Raw genomic sequence first — 20,783 nt, 5'->3', positions numbered from 1 at the left:
GCTAGGTGTACTGTAGATGCTGGCTGAGTATAAATGTCGCATCATCCTATTCACTTCATTCGTATTCTTTGGTGATGTAGTGACCTGAGGTGAAAGTTTCCGGTTAGATCATTGTAGCGAGACACCGCTGGACTTCTCAATGTGGCCGGACCACCACCTTCGTTCCTGACAAAAAAAAAAAAAAGAAAAAAAAAGAAATAAATGTCAATGCACAGAAGAGGAAAAAATGAACACAGAGGAGAAGGAGTGAACTTAAGTGAGGTTTCCATATATGGACGAGACATTACTGCGGTGCTACACATTTTCCCATAATCCCTTACGACTCTTCAGACAATTTTGTGCTAAAACATATTAGATATCAAGTAGCCTAGAAAATACATAATTAATCTCTCTTTACTCAGAAGGTATAAGGAAAAACGGGAGTGGCAAGATAAGTTTTATTTCCTGACTAGTTTCGCTATCTGCTTCTTCTGACTGTGCTTCTTCGTACACTGCTTTTTACTCGCTCTGTCCATGCAAACTATATTATTACACTTTTCTCATTGTTATTAGAAGACCACCATAGAAATAAAAAGGTTAGTAGTGATACCGGTAAATCCCCTTTCGATCTCAATTAAGAAATGGTGTCAGCGGTGCACAGAGGAGAGGAGTGAGAGGGAGGAAAAAGAGTGACCTGCGGAACTCCATTAGAGCAGTGGCGGATTTGAGAGGCATCGCTGGGCTATTTAATATTCACATGGAAAAACCTTTGCTCTTGTTGTCGATCAGGTGTCAGTGTTGAGAGAGAGAGAGAGAGAGAGAGAGAGAGAGAGAGAGAGAGAGAGAGAGAGAGAGAGAGAGAGAGAGAGAGAGAGAGAGAGAGAGAGAGAGAGAGAGAGTGCAACCGGATAAAAGTGTCTTTGTAAGGAAGGAGCACAATGGCTGGGCTGCCTTAAACACTGGTGGACTATCATTGTGAAAAGAAGTAAAGTCTCACGAGTTTACAGGAGAGAAGGGTGGAAGAGACAGAGAAAAGTAATGTTGTAAGTCAAAAATGCCTGTGTACGGAAGGAGTACATCTCTGGGCTGCTTTAGACACTAGGGAGCCATCATTGTGAAAAGAAATATTCTCACCGGTGCATAGGAGAGAAGGGTGGAGAAGAGAGAGAGAGAGAGAGAGAGAGAGAGAGAGAGAGAGAGAGAGAGAGAGAGAGAGAGAGAGAGAGAGAGAGAGAGAGAGAGAGAGAGAGAGAGAAGGGGGGAAGTAGCGATAACCCTTTTACTGCCGTATGGGACATTTATCTACAATTTTGCGTTTCCACCATTCATGCTTATACCACGTTAGAGTTTTCCCAGTTACATCCTTCATTAATCGCAAATCGTTCTTGAGGCTTTTTTTTTTTTTTTTCTGATTCCACAGCCACTTTCAATAATTATATTACCAAAAAGTTAGAAAATCTTTTACTCCTTTTATTATTTCTTGTAGGTGTATAAAAATTGTGTACCGTGTTTTGATGCTGTGAAGTGTTGCATGTCACAGTGAAAGGATTAAAGATAATAAAGAATAGAGTGAGACATCGCTGCACTCACTCATTGCAAACCACCTTCATTCTCGATCAAAGAAACAAAGAGTCATTGGTGTGCAGGGAAATGACCTTTAGGGAAAATTTTCATACCGAGCGGCGAGACATCTTTGCACTTCTTATTAGCACCGGCAAAGCACCCTCGTTCTCAATAAAAAAAATCGTGTCACTGGTTTACAAGCGAGAAGAGCGGGACGGGAGCGGAGGAGAAGCGAAGAAAAGGAGGTTAAGCAAGGTTACATACATACATATGACGCCTCCAGCAGTTCACGCAGCAGGCCGCAGGAAAACCACCTTCGTTCTCGATAAAAATGAGAAGGGAGGGGTGTGGCTGGAGGGAGGAGTAAAAAAGAGGTTAAGCAAGGTTACGTACACTCACCACGGCGCCTCGGGCAGTTTACCTTCGAGGCAAGACAAGGCAAACAAAACCTTGCAACACAAACCTGCAGGCAATGATGATGACTCTGACATACTCCCGCTGGTCGAGGTTATTCCTTTTAAAGAGGCGAGCAGGAGGAGGAGAAGGAGGAGGAGGAGGAAAGAGGAGATTGCAATAATAGGTTTTATCTGATTAACTTTCTACAGTTTTTCTTGAAGGATTTCAGACCGCAGCAAATTTTTTGGGCCTTACGAAGCTGTTTGATTTCACTACACTTCTTTGCACTAAATGTATCATTAGACAGAAAAAAATCAAACTAAGTACACTACAGAAGAAGTGGAAGAACAGATAATTATCGTGCTGCCTGCTTTCACTTCAATACTGCACACTAATTGTATTATTAGAGAGATGCTAAGTACAGTGCAAAAGAAGACAAAGAAAGAAAACGTTATCTATGGCTGTGTTTGCCTTGTAGAGGAGGGGTATAAATGCTGATGCTGATTGGATTAGTAATGTTATAAAAAAAAATGCTGCTTTTGCTTTGTAGAAAACGGTATAAATGCTTACTGAATTAGTGATTATATAGGAAAAACTGACTACTACAAAGAAGAGAAAGAACATTGTATACTGCTGTTTTTGCTTTGTAGAGAAAGGTATAAATGCTTATTGGATTAGTAATGCTATAGAAAAACTGTGCTAAAAAGAAGAGAAAGGTGTAATTTACAACTGTTTTTATTTGCGTTTGAGGTGCAAATGTCTGTCTGTCAGTATGGTAATGTGGTGCATGAGAGTGGGAGACTTTCTTCGCTATTACTGGTGGAGAGTGTGGCGAGATGAGTGACCGCTGGTGGACTGCGGTCGGTGGCCTGCCGCAAGTAAGAGGAGGAAGAGGAAAGAGAGAGTCACAGGGAAAAGAGACAGAGACACGGAAGCACTTGGGAAACTTTTAAACTTTTGCGGTTACTGTAGTACTAAGAGAGAGAGAGAGAGAGAGAGAGAGAGAGAGAGAGAGAGAGAGAGAGAGAGAGAGAGAGAGAGAGAGAGAGAGAAGCATGTGGTGAACTTACGACACGAAACTTTTATTAAAATTCGGCTGCTAGCTACAGTACTGGACGACGCAGAGTGAGCCTGGAGTGAGGGTGTGCAATATGGGAGTGTGAGAGTGTGTAATAACAGCCTGGAGGAGCAGAGGGCTTGACACTTTCATGCCTCCTCCTCCTGGACTATCTGACGCGCCTCACCGCACGCCGTCCCCCGAGGCAAGAGAGCGACCTGATTACAAGCAGTGGTTTTATTGCTCGATGAATGTCCACGCCACTCCTCGTCGGCTGAGGCTCTCATGGAGTTGCACAATGGTTAGGTGTTGTTTGTAAATGTGTTCTGTACTGGATGATCCAATACAGTGTTGTGAAGAGATCATAGAAAACGAGTAGACGAGGCGGAAAATGAAGAGATGAGGCAAGCCGAAGAAGAGATGGAAGGTTTGGATGTGTGTGTGAGAGAGAGAGAGAGAGAGAGAGAGAGAGAGAGAGAGAGAGAGAGAGAGAGAGAGAGAGAGAGAGAGAGAGAGAATTATAAACATGAGAAAAGTTGTAGAAGAATAAGAAGGGAAGATTTTATTGTTTATAATCCTAACTTTCCATCTCATGCGTCTCATTCATAAATAAACGAGGCTTTATTTGCATCAACATAGATAAAGTAATGAATAGTGTGTAAGGTTTGCAAGGTAATTAAGTCTCGGTATTTTTGTTCACATCTTGCCCTTCCATCCCGTCCGTGGAAGCGAGTAAAGTTGACAGCACAGACATGATGTAGACCACAACTTTGAGTGACGCAATGCTCAGCTCGGAGTTGAAAGCAAGCGGAAAAGCTAAAGAAAGACACATAAACATCATGAACGTTTAATTTTGTGTAGTAAACTCAGACAGGAAAGGAAAAGTGAGGTGTTTCCTATTTGGCTTAACGTTGGATGAGTGATGTAACCCTCACACCAAAGAAGAAAGAAGAGAAAGGTTCAGTAAATATCACCAACATTTTTCTTTCCTACATACAGTGATACAGGGGAATAAACGACCTTTCCTTTTTCAGTAGCTTGCGTTGAACTGATTGTGACGCAGTGTTCATACGAAAAAATAAAAGAAAATTAAATTAAAAAAAAATGCAGGGATATTTTTTTCTTTCCAAATTCTTACGCGTAATAATAAAAAGTCTATTCTTTTCGAGCTTTCTTTTAAAATTATGGTGTTGGATAAAAATTAAGTAAGCATCATGAAAGTTCAAATTCTTCTCAGACTCTTACATGGTTGAAGTGTTTCTTGTTCTTGTTCTTGTTTTTTTTATCTTCTCTTTCTTCTTCTTCTTCTTCTTCTTCTTCTTGAAGCTTCTTCTTCTTCTTCTTCTTCTTCTTCTTCTTCTTCTTCTTCTTCTTCTTCTTCTTCTTCTTCTTCTTCTTCTTCTTCTTCTTCTTCTTCTTCTTCTTCTTCTTCTTCTTCTTCTTCTTCTTCTTCTTCTTATTATTATTATTATTATTATTATATTTTATTTTATCTTTTTTTTTTACTGAACATTGATACTATAGTTATACGAAAGTAAAGAAAAAAAAAAGAAAAAGAAAAAAAAGAAGACACGAAGTATCCGGTAAATATCACGTACGTTTAACTTCTTCCATAAATTCATACAAGAAAAAAGAACCTTCATTTTTAGCAAGCTTTGAGTTGCATGAATTCTGACACAGGATGCTGTTCAAATGACTAATATATATATATATATATATATATATATATATATATATATATATATATATATATATATATATATATATATATATATATATATATATATATATATATATATATATATATATATATATAATTTCTTTTATTAAACTCATGCAAGGTTAAAAATGTCTTGTTTTTAGGGTCATAAATTTTGACGCTGGTTGTTGCTTATAAGTTTTATAGAGCGAGAGAACCTACATAATTAAAATACAGTAAGCATCAATAACGCTTAAAATATATTCCATTAAGTGCAAAAAGCAAAGCCTTTCACAATCTCTGAATTAATATCCTGCGTTGAATTGAAGTTCCTGCTAGCGACGCGGTCTTGTCTGGTAACGATAGCGAGAGAGACGCTGGGATGAACTTAGCCAGCCACCAGCCAACCACAGCCTCCCTCCTCCTGCCTCATCTCAACTCCCACGCTCCCCGCTCCACTTGTTAAGAGTTATCGTTTCTCGCGAGCACGTCTGAGCTTTGGTGGTGTGGGTGCGAGTAGTAATTGGTGATTTGCTCGTGTGAACTGTAAGAAATGGGATTGTACTGACACGGTGGTGAAACTTGCGTGTTGCTGACGGGGTGTTGCGAGCCTTTCGTGGGTGACTTGTGTTGTTTGTGAACTACTTGAGTGGGGAGTAGGAGAAAAAATGATATAGGAAGGAAAAGTATAACGTTGGAGGAAAAAAAACGTTATTTTTGTTATCTCCGAAGGAAGGAAAATGTAGATGTATCTTTGGTGTTAGTTGTAAAAAAAGTGTACTGTAACTTAGTAGTAACTGTTACTCTTGAAGAACTGAAGAGGAGGGAAAAAAAGCAAGTCGTTATTTGTGAATATTAGAAGGCAGAAGAGGAGAGGAGGGAGAGAAAAAAAAAACTATGCTGTTATTTGTAAATATTAAAACGTATTAGGGAAGAAAAGCAAGATCCTTCCTGCTGTTAAGTTTTAAAGTACAGGTATAGGAAGACATAACGTTATCTGCATCATCTGAGGGAAATTTACTGGAGGAGATAAAACAGTCACATTATCAATTGGGTAAAGTGTATTACAGGAGAGAGAGAGAGAGAGAGAGAGAGAGAGAGAGAGAGTTAAAAAAAGTACATTATTGTAATTATTTATGATTAGTAAAGCGGAGGAGGAAAAAATAATAGATAAATAAAGTTCTCATCTCTATGACCACCATCGTGACAGTTGTAGTATAGCTGCGCCGCTACAAGTAATGTAATAGCTAGCTACTGATATTATTTTCCTCTGTGTGTGTGTGTGTGTGTGTGTGTGTGTGAGCTAGTGGTAGCTTACAAGATAGAGACTGCTTTGTGATGTCTCGTCTTCTTAGCGCTATTTTATCATATTTATCTTTTAGACAATATTTATGACAATTTTTTTTTTATAATATATTCAGGTTGCTTTGATGCCCTAAGAGAGAGAGAGAGAGAGAGAGAGAGAGAGAGAGAGAGAGAGAGAGAGAGAGAGAGAGAGAGAGAGATAATTTAGTAGCTGTAGTTCGTAAGATTTCATTCATGCTTGTGCTGTCCCATCTAGTTTTAGGATATTTTGTTATCATTTATTTATTTATCTATTATTATTCTTTATGTGTGATAACAGGATGACTTATTCGTATTTTCTCTTGTTTCAGATGTAAGACCCTTCACTATGATCAGGACCTGCCCACCGCCTCCGTCATCATCATCTTCACCAACGAGGCGTGGAGTCCGCTGATCAGAACCATATGGTCGGTCATCAACCGCTCGCCGCCGCGCTTCCTCAAGGAGATCGTCCTCGTTGATGACTTCTCAGACAGAGGTAAGGTCCGGAGGCTGCCACGTCACTCCCTAGCCTCCCTCAGCAGCCGCGACCCGTAATGTTTTGCCGGGGGTTGGTGTAACTTTATCAGCAGGCCTCGTGAGACAGATTGATAGGTAGATAAATAGTTAGGTACTTGTTGGTTGGTTGTTTACTTAGTATATATATATATATATATATATATATATATATATATATATATATATATATATATATATATATATATATATATATATATATATATATATATATATATATATATATATATATATATATATATATATATATATATATATATATGATAGGTGGGATTAAGCGGAGTCGCAAAGATTGGTATGAACAGAGGATGTAATGGACATAAATAACTGAAGAGGATCCTTTCGTCCCTTCGTGGCGCCAACCCCGGATACTTGAAACTGCAAAGGAAGACGTCATTGCAAATATTAAGATGAGTGGTAATGGCTTCGTCAGACATTAAAACCCACACCAGTAGCTTCCAAACTTTATTGTATCACGGCAGACTGAAAGATAATATACCAGGACGTCACAGCAGGTCCATCTGAATAGGCACCATATAGATCGGATTTGTAAAAAAAAAAAAAAAAAAAAAAAAAAAAATAATAGAAAAAAAAAAGAAAAACGTATTTGTTTCTAAGAATAATGAAATCTTTAAACCTGTTCTTATAAAGGTTGAAATCACACATAATGTCGCTTAAGGTTTAAATGTTACAGAGTCCTAGACTTAGAGGTTCACATGTCAAAATATAACACTAAGAAGGTTCAGATGTCAAAAAAAAAAACATATATATATATATATATATATATATATATATATATATATATATATATATATATATATATATATATATATATATATATATATATATATATATATATATATATATTAGGCTACGTGTCACTGCGAGGGTTTAGAGAATCGGTGTTAGTTGTATCAGGCATCATAGCCAAGACTACACAACTCTGCCTCTAACACTGCAAGACTTCATCAGCATAACACTTCTTGCTGCAATGGTTTACAGAAGCGGGGCTTGGTTCTGATAAACATTAAACCTTAGCCTATACAGATCTTCCCGCTGCCAAATTACTTTATCAGCAAGACATGTGTCACTGCATGAGTTAGAAGTGACAGTGGCTTATTTATTTATTTGTTAATTTGTTTGTTTGTCGATCTTTTAAAACGCAGACAGCTCTCCGCATTAAAACGTAACTTAATCAGCAAGACACGTGTTATTGCTAAGGAGTAGTAGTGGTCTCTTAAACAATGAAAACCCATACAATTTTCCTTCTCATTTAAGACATAACTTTATCATTGATGGAGTTAAGAGGAGTGCTGGTGGCTTTCCATTTATTTGTTTTTGTTCGGATCTGAAGGAGAGTCTACCATTCCCATAAAATTGTAGGACTGTTCACGTTTACCGACACGGTCACTGAGGGAGATAGGCTATACGGATGAACACTGCCGCCGCCACAATGGTCTCGTTGTTGTGGCGCCATAACCCCAGTAACCAAGCTCACCAACACTGCGAGACTTTATGTACGCTTTGTTTGTAGGAGTTTACACACACACACACACACATGCGCGCGTCACTCGATCCTTGTGTTCTCCACTTAGCCTTTCAAGATGTATTTATTTATTTTATTATTTTATTTTGTTTTAACTTAATATTGTAGATTACTGTATATGTCGAATGATACAGTACCAATAATTACAATATCAATAACTATGGCTCTTTGTGACGTGAACACATTATCATCCCTTGACCTCTCCTCATTTTTGTCTTTTACCTGTCTATTTCAGGCCATGCCATCACATAATATCTATCCAGTTATCCATCGGCACTGCTTGTTTTTACCATCCTTAGAAACCAATTCTCACTGATCCCTAGTACCGTTCTGTCAGTCATCGGCCATCTGTTACTTGTCGGCACATTAGGTTTCCAGTCCATCTCTCTCTCTCTCTCTCTCTCTCTCTCTCTCTCTCTCTCTCTCTCTCTCTCATCTTAACCCGTTAAAACAAGGGCCGTTGTGTCAAGTGGCAATGGGGTTAGTGGACTGTACACTGTTTACGGCAGAGACGAGACCACATGATCCTTGAGTGAGGAATCGTTTGCATTACTAGCGGCGCCTCTCTCTCTCTCTCTCTCCTTAGCTGAACTCGGGGAGAAGCTGGACCTGTATCTCAAGTACCGCCTGCCGCCCTTGGTGAAGCTGGTAAGGCTGAAGGAGAGGCACGGCTTGATCCGGGCGAGACTGGCTGGGGCGAGGGAGGCTGTGGGGGACGTGCTCATCTTCCTGGACTCACACTGTGAAGCCAACGATATGTGGTGCGTACTGCAGGGCGGGACAGAGGGACTGGATATATCATTGTACTGAAATCAGAACAGCACTTTGAATATCGATAACTTTTATGTCACTTACTGTTGGTATTAACTGGAATAAGAACATTTATGATTATTAATGGCATCTGAAGACGGGGTAAATCAACGAACGCATCAGTGATGGCTTCCGCACACTGGGGTGAGAACACGTGATCACACAACTTGAAAGAATAAATGAATTCATTTTTTGATGTGTATTATTCATAGGAGATGATGTTTACACGAACTTGTGGTAGACTATTCCCTTTAATGAATACCGTGATCATGTTACTATAGTAGCACGTACGAAATTGTAACTTAGTGTCACGGGAAAAAAATAACCATGCGGTGTACTTAATGCGTTGATAAAATATTGATGACAGCAAAAAAGACACCAAACTATTAGTATTTTTTTTTTTTTAGTGAATGGCATTTTTTTTTTTTTTCATTTTAATTGATTTTCATAAAATTTTCAAAGATCACTGCACTTTAATCATAAGGGAGGAGGGGTGCCTGCCTGCCAACACCTTCCTCCCATTGATATGTTCTTGTGCGATTATATTCTTGACCTCACATAATACCTTGACATAATAGCCCTGGGACTTTAAAAAATAACTAATGTAACCCGACATTATAATCTAATGGTTCTGCCCCTTAATCTCCTTTTATGACTTAGAATTTTGAAGATTTTATAGTAATGAATTATGATATTTATTTACAGTATGAAAAGGAAAATAATGTTGATTTTGAATCCTAATTCTCATAATTAGTACACTGAGAACTCAAAATTTAATATTTGTGGTAGTACTTGTATTTGAATTCCATGAAAGCACATTTCATCACCACCATCGCTGCTGTGTGTGCATTGAAGTAACTACCATGCAGTGTGTCTCTCCCTCATAGGATGGAGCCTCTGCTTGCACGCATTAAAGAGAAGAGGAGCACTTTGGTTGTGCCAGTAATTGATGTTATTTCAGACATCAAAATGAATTATTTTGGAGCCACCATTAATCGTATGGTAGGTTTTGACTCAAGCACACCATTCAATACCACCTGGTTTCCTTTACAGGCTCTACAGCCATCATGAGGTACTTTAAGTATTTCCATTGTTTTCCTAACTATGGTGGGTGCATTGTGTTGGGTGGGAAGTACTGGCAAGAAAAAACAGTTATGCAATGTTTATAAAACCTCTATAAAAAGATGCACAGGTGGACAAAATCTGGCTATTCCTGAGTCACCTAAGATGGTTTGTTGCCTTAATAATGTGTATATATGTGCTCGATGGGTCTTGCAACATTATTTTGTTCAAGATTTAGCCTGAGACTGATGCAATACTAAAAAATTGCATACACTCACACAGAATTTTTCATCTGTTTGATGATAATCAGCATATGATGTTGATATTGACTGAAATGAGGACAGCACTTGAATATTGATAACTTTCACATCATTTACTATTGGTATTAAATGGAACAACAGCTACGTGTTTGAATAATGATAGCATCTGAAGACAGGATAAACAAACTCTACAGTACTGTCTTCCACACACTGTTGTTATTGTGGTAGTACTTGTATTTGAATTCCATAAAAGCACATTTCATCCTCATCACTGTTCTTTGTGCATTGAAGTAACTACCATGCATTGTCTCTCCCTCATAGGATGGAGCCTCTGCTTGCACGCATTAAAGAGAAGAGGAACACTTTGGTTGTGCCAGTAATTGACAGTATTTTAGCCTTCAGTCTCATTTACTCTGCAGAACTCATTAATCATGTGGTATGTTTTGACTCAAGCACACCATTCATTGTCACCTGGTTTCCTTTACAGACTCTACAGACATCACTAGGTATTTTTTTTCAAGTATGCCCACTGTTTTCCTAAATAAGGCAGGTTCAGGCCTTACTTTGGCTGGGAAGTACACTAGTAAGAAAAACAGTTCTTAAATTTTTATCAACCTTTCCAAAAAATACACTGATAAACAAAATCTGGCTGCTCCCTGAGTGCCCTGAACAGGTTTGTTGCCTCGGTAATGAGTACGTGCACCTGAGAAGTCATGGCAACATTATTTCATTCAAGATTTAGTCAGAGACTGATGCAATACTAAGAAAATGCACACTCATACACATAAACTCACACACAATTTTTCATCTGTTCGAAGATATTTAATTAATTGGGGAAACTTTTTGATACAAAGTCATGGAGAAGCAGCCAGTCTCATATGAAAGAGAAGCTACTGTTGAAACCATTAGAAAATTTCATTTTGACTGTTTCCTGAAATGTTATTACAGAGGCCATCTCTGAACTAAATCTATTGGCTCTTGATAACCTCCTAACTCTCCATGCTGCTTGATGTGAACAGGACTGTTAGATTATTAAGCAGTTTTTTATTAAGTTTATAAATGTCTTTCACTGTGTTTTGAGAGAAGTTTGAGAGGAAAAATTTAAGAAATCAATTCCATCTTTATATGGAAATAAATACATATGGGTGAGTGTGTATGCCATTGAAAAGTATGGTAGCAGTATTGGACTACTTCTTGACCATTATATAACTTCTCTATAGTGTTTCCCAACACTGTATCTAATGAAGTATTAAGTAGCCAGCATGAAGTCATGGCCTGGGCAGACTGCTGCTGTACTTCCCAGCCTCATGCACCGCCAGTAGTCCGGCATTAGACATTAGTGGAATATGAATCAAATGAAGGCAGTAATCATCAATTTTCAGGATGGAGCCTTTGCTTCAGAGGATAAAGGAAAGCCGGTCTGCTGTTCTGGTTCCCATCATTGATGTTATTGATGACTCCACTCTGGAGTATTACCACGGCAATGGGCGATACTTCCAGGTACTGTAATGCATCCCCAGGAGCCCAGCCATGTATGCCATGTGTAGAAGCTGCAAGCAATGAAATGGTCCCTCTGTTTGCTTAGTAATCGCTCAGCTTCTGGCTTAATAACCTTTCTTTTGCATGTACAGTATGTAGTTGTCTTAAGGAGATTAAATCATAACTTTGAATGTTACCTAATAACTATTAATGCTGCATCCCCTTGTCCTTGTGCATAGTAATTATCATTGCCTCAGGATTGCTTCACAATATTATGCAGTGTTTGAAATGCTGCTCCTGTACTGTATCATGTACAGTGACTTCTTGCATGACATTTGTACATTCTTATTCTTTCATTTGAGGTGAGAAAGACTAGAAAGATGCATTAAGACTGTCTCTTTCTGCTCATTGGTTCAGACACAGCTATGCCTCTATATTGAATGTTACATGGTGAAACTTTTGTATTGTAGTGAATGTCATTTGAATTATGTGGTCATAATCTATTTCTCTGCTTTCAGTATCTTGTCTGGAAGTATTGTGTTGAATGTTATATGCTGCCAGATGTATGTCAAATTTTACCTGAGATTGTGTTTGCTTTATTTTCTTGGTTTGTATGCCTTTGTTTGAATTGTAAGTATAACTAGTGACATGACTAGCCACTCATTTATAGCAATGCTGTGTTAAAGGAGCCTGATGAAGATAACAGAGACTGTACAGTTCTTCTCTCACAGACTTTTGGTATTCAAAAGTAGTATCATTTTTTGAACCTTGGCCACTGAGTTCATTTGTGAGTCTTGCCTCAGGCACTTTCCTGTTGGCCAGTGGTATCAGAAACTTAGAAATTCTGTTATTACGGGTTGCTTATCATTCTGCATTGAATTGTGTTCATTTTATTTTGAGAGTTAAGCTCCTTGGTGACAGACAGACTGGTAAACAGATTTAGTATCTCTTAGTACGTATTATAATTGTATGATTTAAATAGTCAGATTTTGTCATTGTGAAAATTTTACTAATTCTTTCAGTGTTGTTGAAAATTTTATTCTGGATTGTATGTATATTTAAATGCATAAGAAAAGGGTGACTAACAACTAGTCAGAAATTCTTAAAAATGCACTTAAAATGCCTAAATATTTTCTTATTGCTTTTTGTCACATCTGTGGTTCATTTGTCTTATGTTGTGTCTGTTATCTAATGTATGTTGGGCCTTGGTGAATTTTTTATGCATTTCACCTGATTACATATACAGATCTTGCTTAATAGTACATGTTGAAGTAATGCATAATCTTGATTGGTGCATGTATATATGTGCATACATTTTAGTCTTTGGCACTGTAGCTTGTTGTATACTGCTACAGATTAAGTGAGGATTGGTGGTATGTACTTCCCTTCATTGTCTTTCCTGTGTCCATGTGAAGAGGAGTGTCAAGTGAGAGAACTGTGCTCACTCTGTACAGTCTTGATCAGTCCTTGAATAATATGCCACTCTCACTTGCACTGTGTTTGGTGCATTCCTTCAATGCTGAGCCCTTGTCAGGATTTGTAAGATTATTATTAGCAGATTGAGGGACTTGAGATTGAAGGAAAAGACAAAACACATTGGAAGTGAGTGTGGCAGGTTAACAGACATCTGTTTATGACTTGGCCTTTTGATTGGCAGTCATAACATAATGAGAGAGACTCTGAGAAGGAGATAGACTCATATGACTGCAGGAAGTAGATGCCACCATTCCTGACACACTGGTAGAGACACTCGCATAGAACAGTACATTCACATTTCACATATATAGTTCTTCTTTACACACATGCATGACAGAAGTAATATATCAGCTAACTAAAATTTGTACTACATTAGTGTCTGATCAAGATTTTAGTATCTGGGTATCCTATTGCTCAAATTTTTCATTAATTTTCAAGAGCTGATTGTCCATATAAAACATAAAGCAATGTATGCAATATAAACTGAAGTTGTTCTTGAGCTGGATTCAAAAGAATATCTTTATAAAGCATATATAATACCTTTATAAACAAACAGTATGAAGCATATGGTCATATTTGTATTATGAGTTATTAAGATGCATTAATGAGGTGGTGTTGACAGGTGGGTGGATTCACCTGGAGTGGTCACTTCACCTGGATTGAAATCAGTGAGAAGGAGCAGCGGCGAAGAGGCAGCCCTGTCGGCCCAACCAGGTGAGTGGGCCTGTCCTGTGAGATGTGAAGGTAACAGTGTGATGAGGGACTTGGACTTGATTGCTTGGCTGTGAAGTCTGAGGCACTTTGTTCTCATGGTCAGGGGTTTGATGTTCAGCAAGAACACACACACACACACACACACACACACACACACACACACACACACACACACACACACACACACACACACACACACACACACACACACACACACACACACACACACACACACACACACACACACACACACACACACACACACATACCACTTCCTTTGGTAATGCATTCCTCTGCTCTTTTGCATTTTTACACATTCTTTTTTCCTCTTCCTTGCTGTGTCCTCTCAGCTGTGTGGGAGAAAGAATACATAACATTACTCACTTCCCTTCTCATTTGACCACAGGTCGCCCACAATGGCTGGTGGACTGTTTGCTATTGAGCGTAACTATTTCTGGGAGATTGGCAGCTATGATGATGGCATGGATGTGTGGGGTGGTGAGAACCTGGAAATGTCCTTCAGGGTAAGAGAAGACCACAGGAGCAACACACCTTGATGACTAAATTAATGATACCTCTTTGTTAACTCTCCCTTTCATTTATTGCTAAGGTGTGGTAATTAGAAGATTTATTATGTATCTTTTTATTTATTTATTTATTTATTTTTTTTTACCTTTCATTTAGAGTGTAGCTGTTGGAGGATGTTCTTTCACACTATCTTGTAACTCTTCTAGTTTTTGTTGTTAAGGAGTGGTATTTAGAGTTTTCTACATTACTCTTTTTATAACTCATTCTTTTTTGTTAAGTTGTAACTTTTTATTTTGATCTTCATTCATGGTTAGTGTTCTTGCCATGTAAAGAAGCAGGCTGGGAGCAATGTGAGGCAGTGAGTGTTGATTGAAGATAATAATTTTCATTGGTGGGGTGAGATTCTCCTTTAGTTTTTGGAAAAATTTATATATGCCTATAGGCTTAATTTCATTGGTGGGGTGAGATTCTCATGAAATGTATTAAAGATGTGGTAAGCAGGACAAATTTTTTATAACATGATTCAAACTTATTTCATATTCAAGGTATTGTGGACATTTAAGAAGAGTCAGTCATTGTGGAATGTTTCTCTCATTCATTTTCAAGTTAACCTACTGTTAAAATCCTATTCATATACTAAAGAAAACATGATAAAAATTTAAAACTTCACAGAGATGCTAGATCTTTATCTCAAATACAGATGTGTACTTCTGCAAGAGAATAATATCTGTTTGTGTGTGTGTGTGTGTGTGTGTGCAGGTGTGGATGTGTGGAGGTACCCTGGAGACCATCCCATGCTCCCGAGTGGGGCACATCTTCCGTTCCTTCCACCCCTACACTTTCCCAGGCAACAAGGACACACACGGCCTCAACACGGCACGCATGGCAGAGGCCTGGATGGATGACTACAAACGGCTCTTCTATCTCTACCGACCAGAGCTTCAGGTAAACATATCCTCTTTATTCAGAATGCAGTGAATGAGAAACAACTTCAAACTTCAAGAAACATTTCCTGCAGACCAAGTTAACAGGTTTATGCTGTTTCATGTATTTAGCAATTATGTCTCCCACAGCAAGCAGACTATGGAGATGTGAGTGAGAGGAGAGAGCTGAGGAACCGCCTGCAGTGCAAGAGCTTCAAGTGGTACCTGGACAACGTGTATCCACAGAAGTTCATCTTGGATGAGGATTCTGTGGCTTTTGGCCGGGTGAGTCCTTCATTTAGTGTCTTGGAGAAGTGTCTTGAAATCAGCTTAGCAGTAACAGGATGAACATCTGACTTTGATTTATTATATTTGAAGTCATTGAGTTCTGAATTAAATGTTAACATATGAGTTAGATATGAAATAATAATATAGTTTCACTTCCAGGTTATGTAATTGTGTTCATAAATATGAGATATTGATATCAATACTTACAATTTTGTGAATTCACAAAATATTGGTTCTGATGGTGTCTGCCAAATCTTTTTTTCTGTACTCTTGCTCTGTCTCCTTCCTGATTATGTGTAATGAGAATGTGTCACTTTGGGCAAGAAAGCAGCTTCATATCAACACATTGAGGATAATATGTGGTGGAGGGATTGAAGAATGTCAGTAGGTTATGTAGCTAATGTCACACTTACTATGGGGACTCTAGGCTACAGTAATTCAGTTTCAACACCACAAATGATTACATTATTAACTTGTTATGGCAAAGAAAGGGTGATTTATTGAGAATGGGAGGAAAGTTTCAGACAAATATTGTAGGATTTTGTGAATATGATAATTTTTATTTACACTTTCAGTATATCAAAGATGTAGGTTTAAAGTCTGATAGAGACAACTGTAAACATTATTTTTGTGCACCTTTAATCTTGGTCCTCACACAGACTGAAAGCACCTCAGAATGCAGGCACATATCACTGCCACTACCTGCTGATGGATGATGGTCTCAGGAGGCTTACCATTTATACCACAATTATTGTACTTAGTGTTATGTTACTCAGCACCGACTGGAATAGCAACTGCTGTGGACTCGGCAGTTATAGTGTCAATAAGGCAGCAGAGTGCCATCATCCACCAGACAGTGAGTTAGGATTGAGGTCTGATTGTGATTCATGATTAAGCACAAATCAGTCAGGATATCACATCTTTTCAACACAAGACTTGTGTTCAGCTGCAAGGCATGAGGAAAGAGAACTTCAAGGAATGGCAAAGTCTGAGGCTTAACAGACCATCCTGTAGAGAGTCAAGCAGTATGGTAATGAGTTTGATGGTGAGGGAAATATAGAAGTGTTCACTTTTGATTCATGAGTAGTGGCCAAATATTTAATGCTTATTCGACTTACTGATAGGACCTTACAGTCATACATGATTACTTGCTTAAGAGTGATATCATCAATATGTGGCCTTGTGTACATACATCTAAGACACCAATGAGCATCATGATACAATTTACTATTCTGAATACAGTTTTGTTGATGTAATGGAAGCTCATCACATGACACGCAGTGCTAGATTGAGGTGAGACAGTGAGCAGATTGGTGGTGATGACAAGACAGACTGACTGCTTATGACTGCTACTTTAATGAGTGTCTGCTTCCTCCTTTCTGTTGTAATAAAAGCTGTAGCTTGTGTGTGTCAAAGATTCACCCATTCACTAGTCATTCTCTAGTGTGTTGTAAGAGCATGCAAGCCTCCCTTAGCATTCACAGTATTGGAGACTCCCATAGTATGTTGCTGACAACTACAATTCTTTGAGAACTAAATGCATTTGTCTTGCATGTTTTCCTGTGTTTGTAGATTAGTGTCACTTGTTCTACATAAAAACTGCCTGAATGTATTTCCACACAGGATTTCTATAATTAGGAAATTTGGAAAATAAATTAGAGTGACACCTGTAGAAATGTAGCTGTAAAAGAAGAAATTTTTTATGGCATGTGAAGAAGAAGACCTGAGCCTTGAGGGTAATGTGGATGGGTGGGCCTGCCCTGTGGTCTACCTTTCCTTTGTCTCTGAGTCTGTTGCAGTTCTCTGTCACTCCCTGTCAACATGTGGCACCTCTGTCTTGTTTAAGCAGATTTTACACAAGGAGTGCTTTCCTCACAAAACTGTCTTTTGCTTTTAGATCATTGCTTCAATACAGCCTCTGTAATGACACCTCCACTATACTGTAATTTTGGCAGATATGTTATCAAAAAAGTAATTTTCGGAAACAAGGATTTCTCTGCCAAATATGTGTTAAAAGAATGATAGTTTTACAAAGGAAATACTCCCTGTGTAATACTGTACTGACTTCAGCATGACTTCCTCCCTCTGTATGGCTCTTCACCTGTCCTCACTACAAAATTCTTTTATTTTATTTATTTATTTTTTTTTAACTCTGACCTTTTTATGAATAGCACATGCCATTGTGTGTGTGTGTGTGTGTGTGTGTGTGTGTGTGTGTGTGTGTGTATAGTGTACTTATTTTGTGTTTATGATTGGTATGAAACCACACATATGTAAGCAATCTGTGTTATGGATGTCATGCATGCTGGTACTGCTTACCACCTGCTGAGTGACTCCACTTCTGCCACAGAATGAAAATTCTCTGTTTTGCTCTCTTGATCTTTTGTTTGCATTGCTATATATTTTTTTTGGCTTTTCATGGCATGCTTTCTTCAATTTTCATCTTCTATCAGAATAACTGCACATTTCATTTCAAGAGCATCAGAAAATTTTCCTGCAACGTTTTGATTGTTTTATTACAGACTAATATTTCTTTATTTGTCTGTTCAGAAAACTCTGATTTGTTAGGTTATGGTTAATCAAATTATAACATTAGTGTGCTTCAGCAGTCAGCTCAAATCCTGACAAATTAATGAAGCTTTTTAATTTATTATTTTAATTTGCAATCATATTGATTCATTAACCTGATCTTTTACCTGCTTATTGATACATTATTTCCTTGATTAATTGTTTTACTCACAATGTTTATGTCCTTGTTTTACACTTTTGTTTTGCTTCTTTCTTTTTTTTTTTTTATGACTTGACGCACCCTGACCCATGACTACCTCTTGACTCACGACTCGTGTGACACAGGTGCAAAACTTTGCCAGGGATATTTGTCTAGACACTCTCGAACGTGAGGACCTAGACAACAAGGAGTACACCCTGGGATTGTATTCTTGCCAGCTTGCGCCCCTCCACAATGAGGTAAGGATTAGTTCCACACACTGAGCCGGATGAGCTGGTTCACTGTGCTGGAGGCAAAACATTGAAAAAAGAAAGTTTTACTCAAAGAATGTGGAGGCAGCAAGGTTTCTGTTAGGCTCCCATAACTCTGATGAATATAGGTACAAAGTAGATTGAAGAGACTCAGAATTTCAGTTTGGGAGGATCAGAGTATTAGAGCAGCCTGGTGATGTAGAAGTTAGTGTCATTACCAGGAGTACAAAAGTCCCCAAAATTATCTTGGGACCTGATGAACTTTATGGTCCTAACATTTAAGGTGCTGTTCTTCTGGTCTTAGGGGTTCAATCCCTGGCCAGTTATGGCCTGTCATGGCTAAGGATTTCTGCTTGCAGATAAATTTCCCAGTGTTTCCGTGGAGTGTCCAAGGATGGCATTACAATAGTATGCTCACCTACCAAATGACAGGTTCCACGATTGAATTCCCGGTCATGTGAAGAAAATTTGGGATTATGGCCTCTCATTCTTCTGCCCCTATTTACCTTACAGAAATAGGTACAGGACTTAAGCCAAAGACTTATGATTCTGGCAAACCTTGCTGAGATGGACTAAACCAGCATGGCATGGTAGCTGTATGGGTTGATTATCCCTAACCATTGGGAGGGGGCCTCAGTGTTGCAGTGATTGGGCTCATGATGATAATGATGGAAAGTTATGATTCATAATATGGCCATGAAAAGTTGAGAAGTCAACATATGGATGAAACAAAATTATTTATTGATATCTAGTGAGATCTTTAATTTAGGATGGGAGAGGCACGCAGTCAACAACTTTAGAAAGCTGTAGTTATAAAAGTAATGGTAGAAGACAGCAGGAGATACAATACTGTAGGAGAGTGAGCTGTTGGAAACACTTGGTTAAAGGAGGGGAGGCGATGAGACAAAATAAAAGGATGACAAATAACAAGTTTTATGAAGCATAACGAAATGTTTCTAATTGGTTTCTAATCAAATGCTTCTTATGTATACCAGCTGTTATTTGTGGTATAATTCTGTGAACAACCTACACACTAAAATTGATATTTCATAAATTAACACTCCATGCAGGAAAAAAAAGGAGAAAAAATCACAGATTTAAAACATAACATGACGTGGCTCTCATTATACACAATCCCAACACACTCTCTCTCTCTCTCTCTCTCTCTCTCTCTCTCTCTCTCTCTCTCTCTCTCTCTCTCTCTCTCTCTCTCTCTCTCTCTCTCTCTCTCTCTCTCTCTCTCTCTCTCTCTCTCTCTCTCTCTCTCTCTCTCTCTCTCTCTCTCTCTCTCTCTCTCTCTCTCTCTCTCTCTCTCAGTGGCAGTCAAGGACCACCTCTCCCCCAGCAGCCCTCCTCTCACTCCTCTGTGTCTCTCTTTTGTAGCTTCGTAACAATGCGACAAAACCAGACATATGTTTTGATAACTTACAAAGGAATGAGAAGAGTCCTTATAATATGGGCCTGTACACCTGTCACAGCTTCACATCTTCAAGTCAGGTAATGAAGAGGAGAATGGTAGAGTGTGTAGCTTAAAGGAAATGTTTCATCATATGTAGATGCAAGAATTTGTGTCTTGTAGAAGAGTATACATTGTATTCATATAGATTATTATTTATATAAGTATAGTCTGACCAAATGTCACATACAGTTCAGTGAATTAATTAGTTTCATACAATGTTCTGATTATTATGTTAAATTGATCACTTATATTTTTTCTGAGGTACTATTAAACATTTTCATGTATAACATTAATTACTTGCAAACTTCACTGTGATTAATGAGACTACATTTGCTTCTCTGTGAATACTATTGATTACTTTATAGAGACTGGCCAAAAAAGCAACAAAAACAAAAAAACTGAATATACTCTACAGAAAATGTTACTAATAATTTTCACATCTTTGTAGTTTATGTCACTATCCAAGAATGGTGAGCTGCGGCGGGAGGAGGTGTGTGCCGAGGTGCCGCCCACTCCCGGCATGCCCACTCAGAGGGTGCGCATGGTTCGCTGTCATGGCCGGCGGGGCAACCAGGAGTGGTACCTCACACAGGTAGGCAGATGGATGGACCATTGTGTCATACCTGAGACTGACACAGGCTAGACTGATGTGATTTTTTCTTGTACCATCTACTTACAGTCTCATTACAAGTGAGATAGAATGAT

The 20,783-nt window shown here is 38.4% G+C and overlaps 1 protein-coding gene across 2 annotated transcripts in view; it reads left to right on the top strand.

Moving 5' to 3' along the window:
* LOC135089261 (polypeptide N-acetylgalactosaminyltransferase 1-like) overlaps positions 1-20,783 on the top strand; it is an 82,904-nt gene that overhangs the window by 57,711 nt on the left and 4,410 nt on the right. Inside the window, exons 2-10 of one of the 2 annotated variants that reach the window (XM_063984709.1) lie at positions 6,350-6,516; positions 8,687-8,861; positions 11,615-11,732; positions 13,810-13,901; positions 14,308-14,425; positions 15,189-15,374; positions 15,503-15,637; positions 18,494-18,607; positions 20,527-20,670. In XM_063984709.1, coding sequence (XP_063840779.1) covers positions 6,350-6,516; positions 8,687-8,861; positions 11,615-11,732; positions 13,810-13,901; positions 14,308-14,425; positions 15,189-15,374; positions 15,503-15,637; positions 18,494-18,607; positions 20,527-20,670 — 1,249 coding nt within the window. Of the gene's footprint in view, positions 1-6,349; positions 6,517-8,686; positions 8,862-11,614; positions 11,733-13,809; positions 13,902-14,307; positions 14,426-15,188; positions 15,375-15,502; positions 15,638-18,493; positions 18,608-20,002; positions 20,117-20,526; positions 20,671-20,783 lie in introns of both variants that reach the window. The other variant, XM_063984708.1, reaches the window with a different exon arrangement.

This window comes from Scylla paramamosain, chromosome 32 (assembly GCF_035594125.1).
Source record: "Scylla paramamosain isolate STU-SP2022 chromosome 32, ASM3559412v1, whole genome shotgun sequence".
Classification (NCBI taxonomy): domain Eukaryota; kingdom Metazoa; phylum Arthropoda; class Malacostraca; order Decapoda; family Portunidae; genus Scylla; species Scylla paramamosain.
Note: the sequence above shows the minus strand (reverse complement) of the source record. Positions and strands in the feature narration are given on the sequence as shown.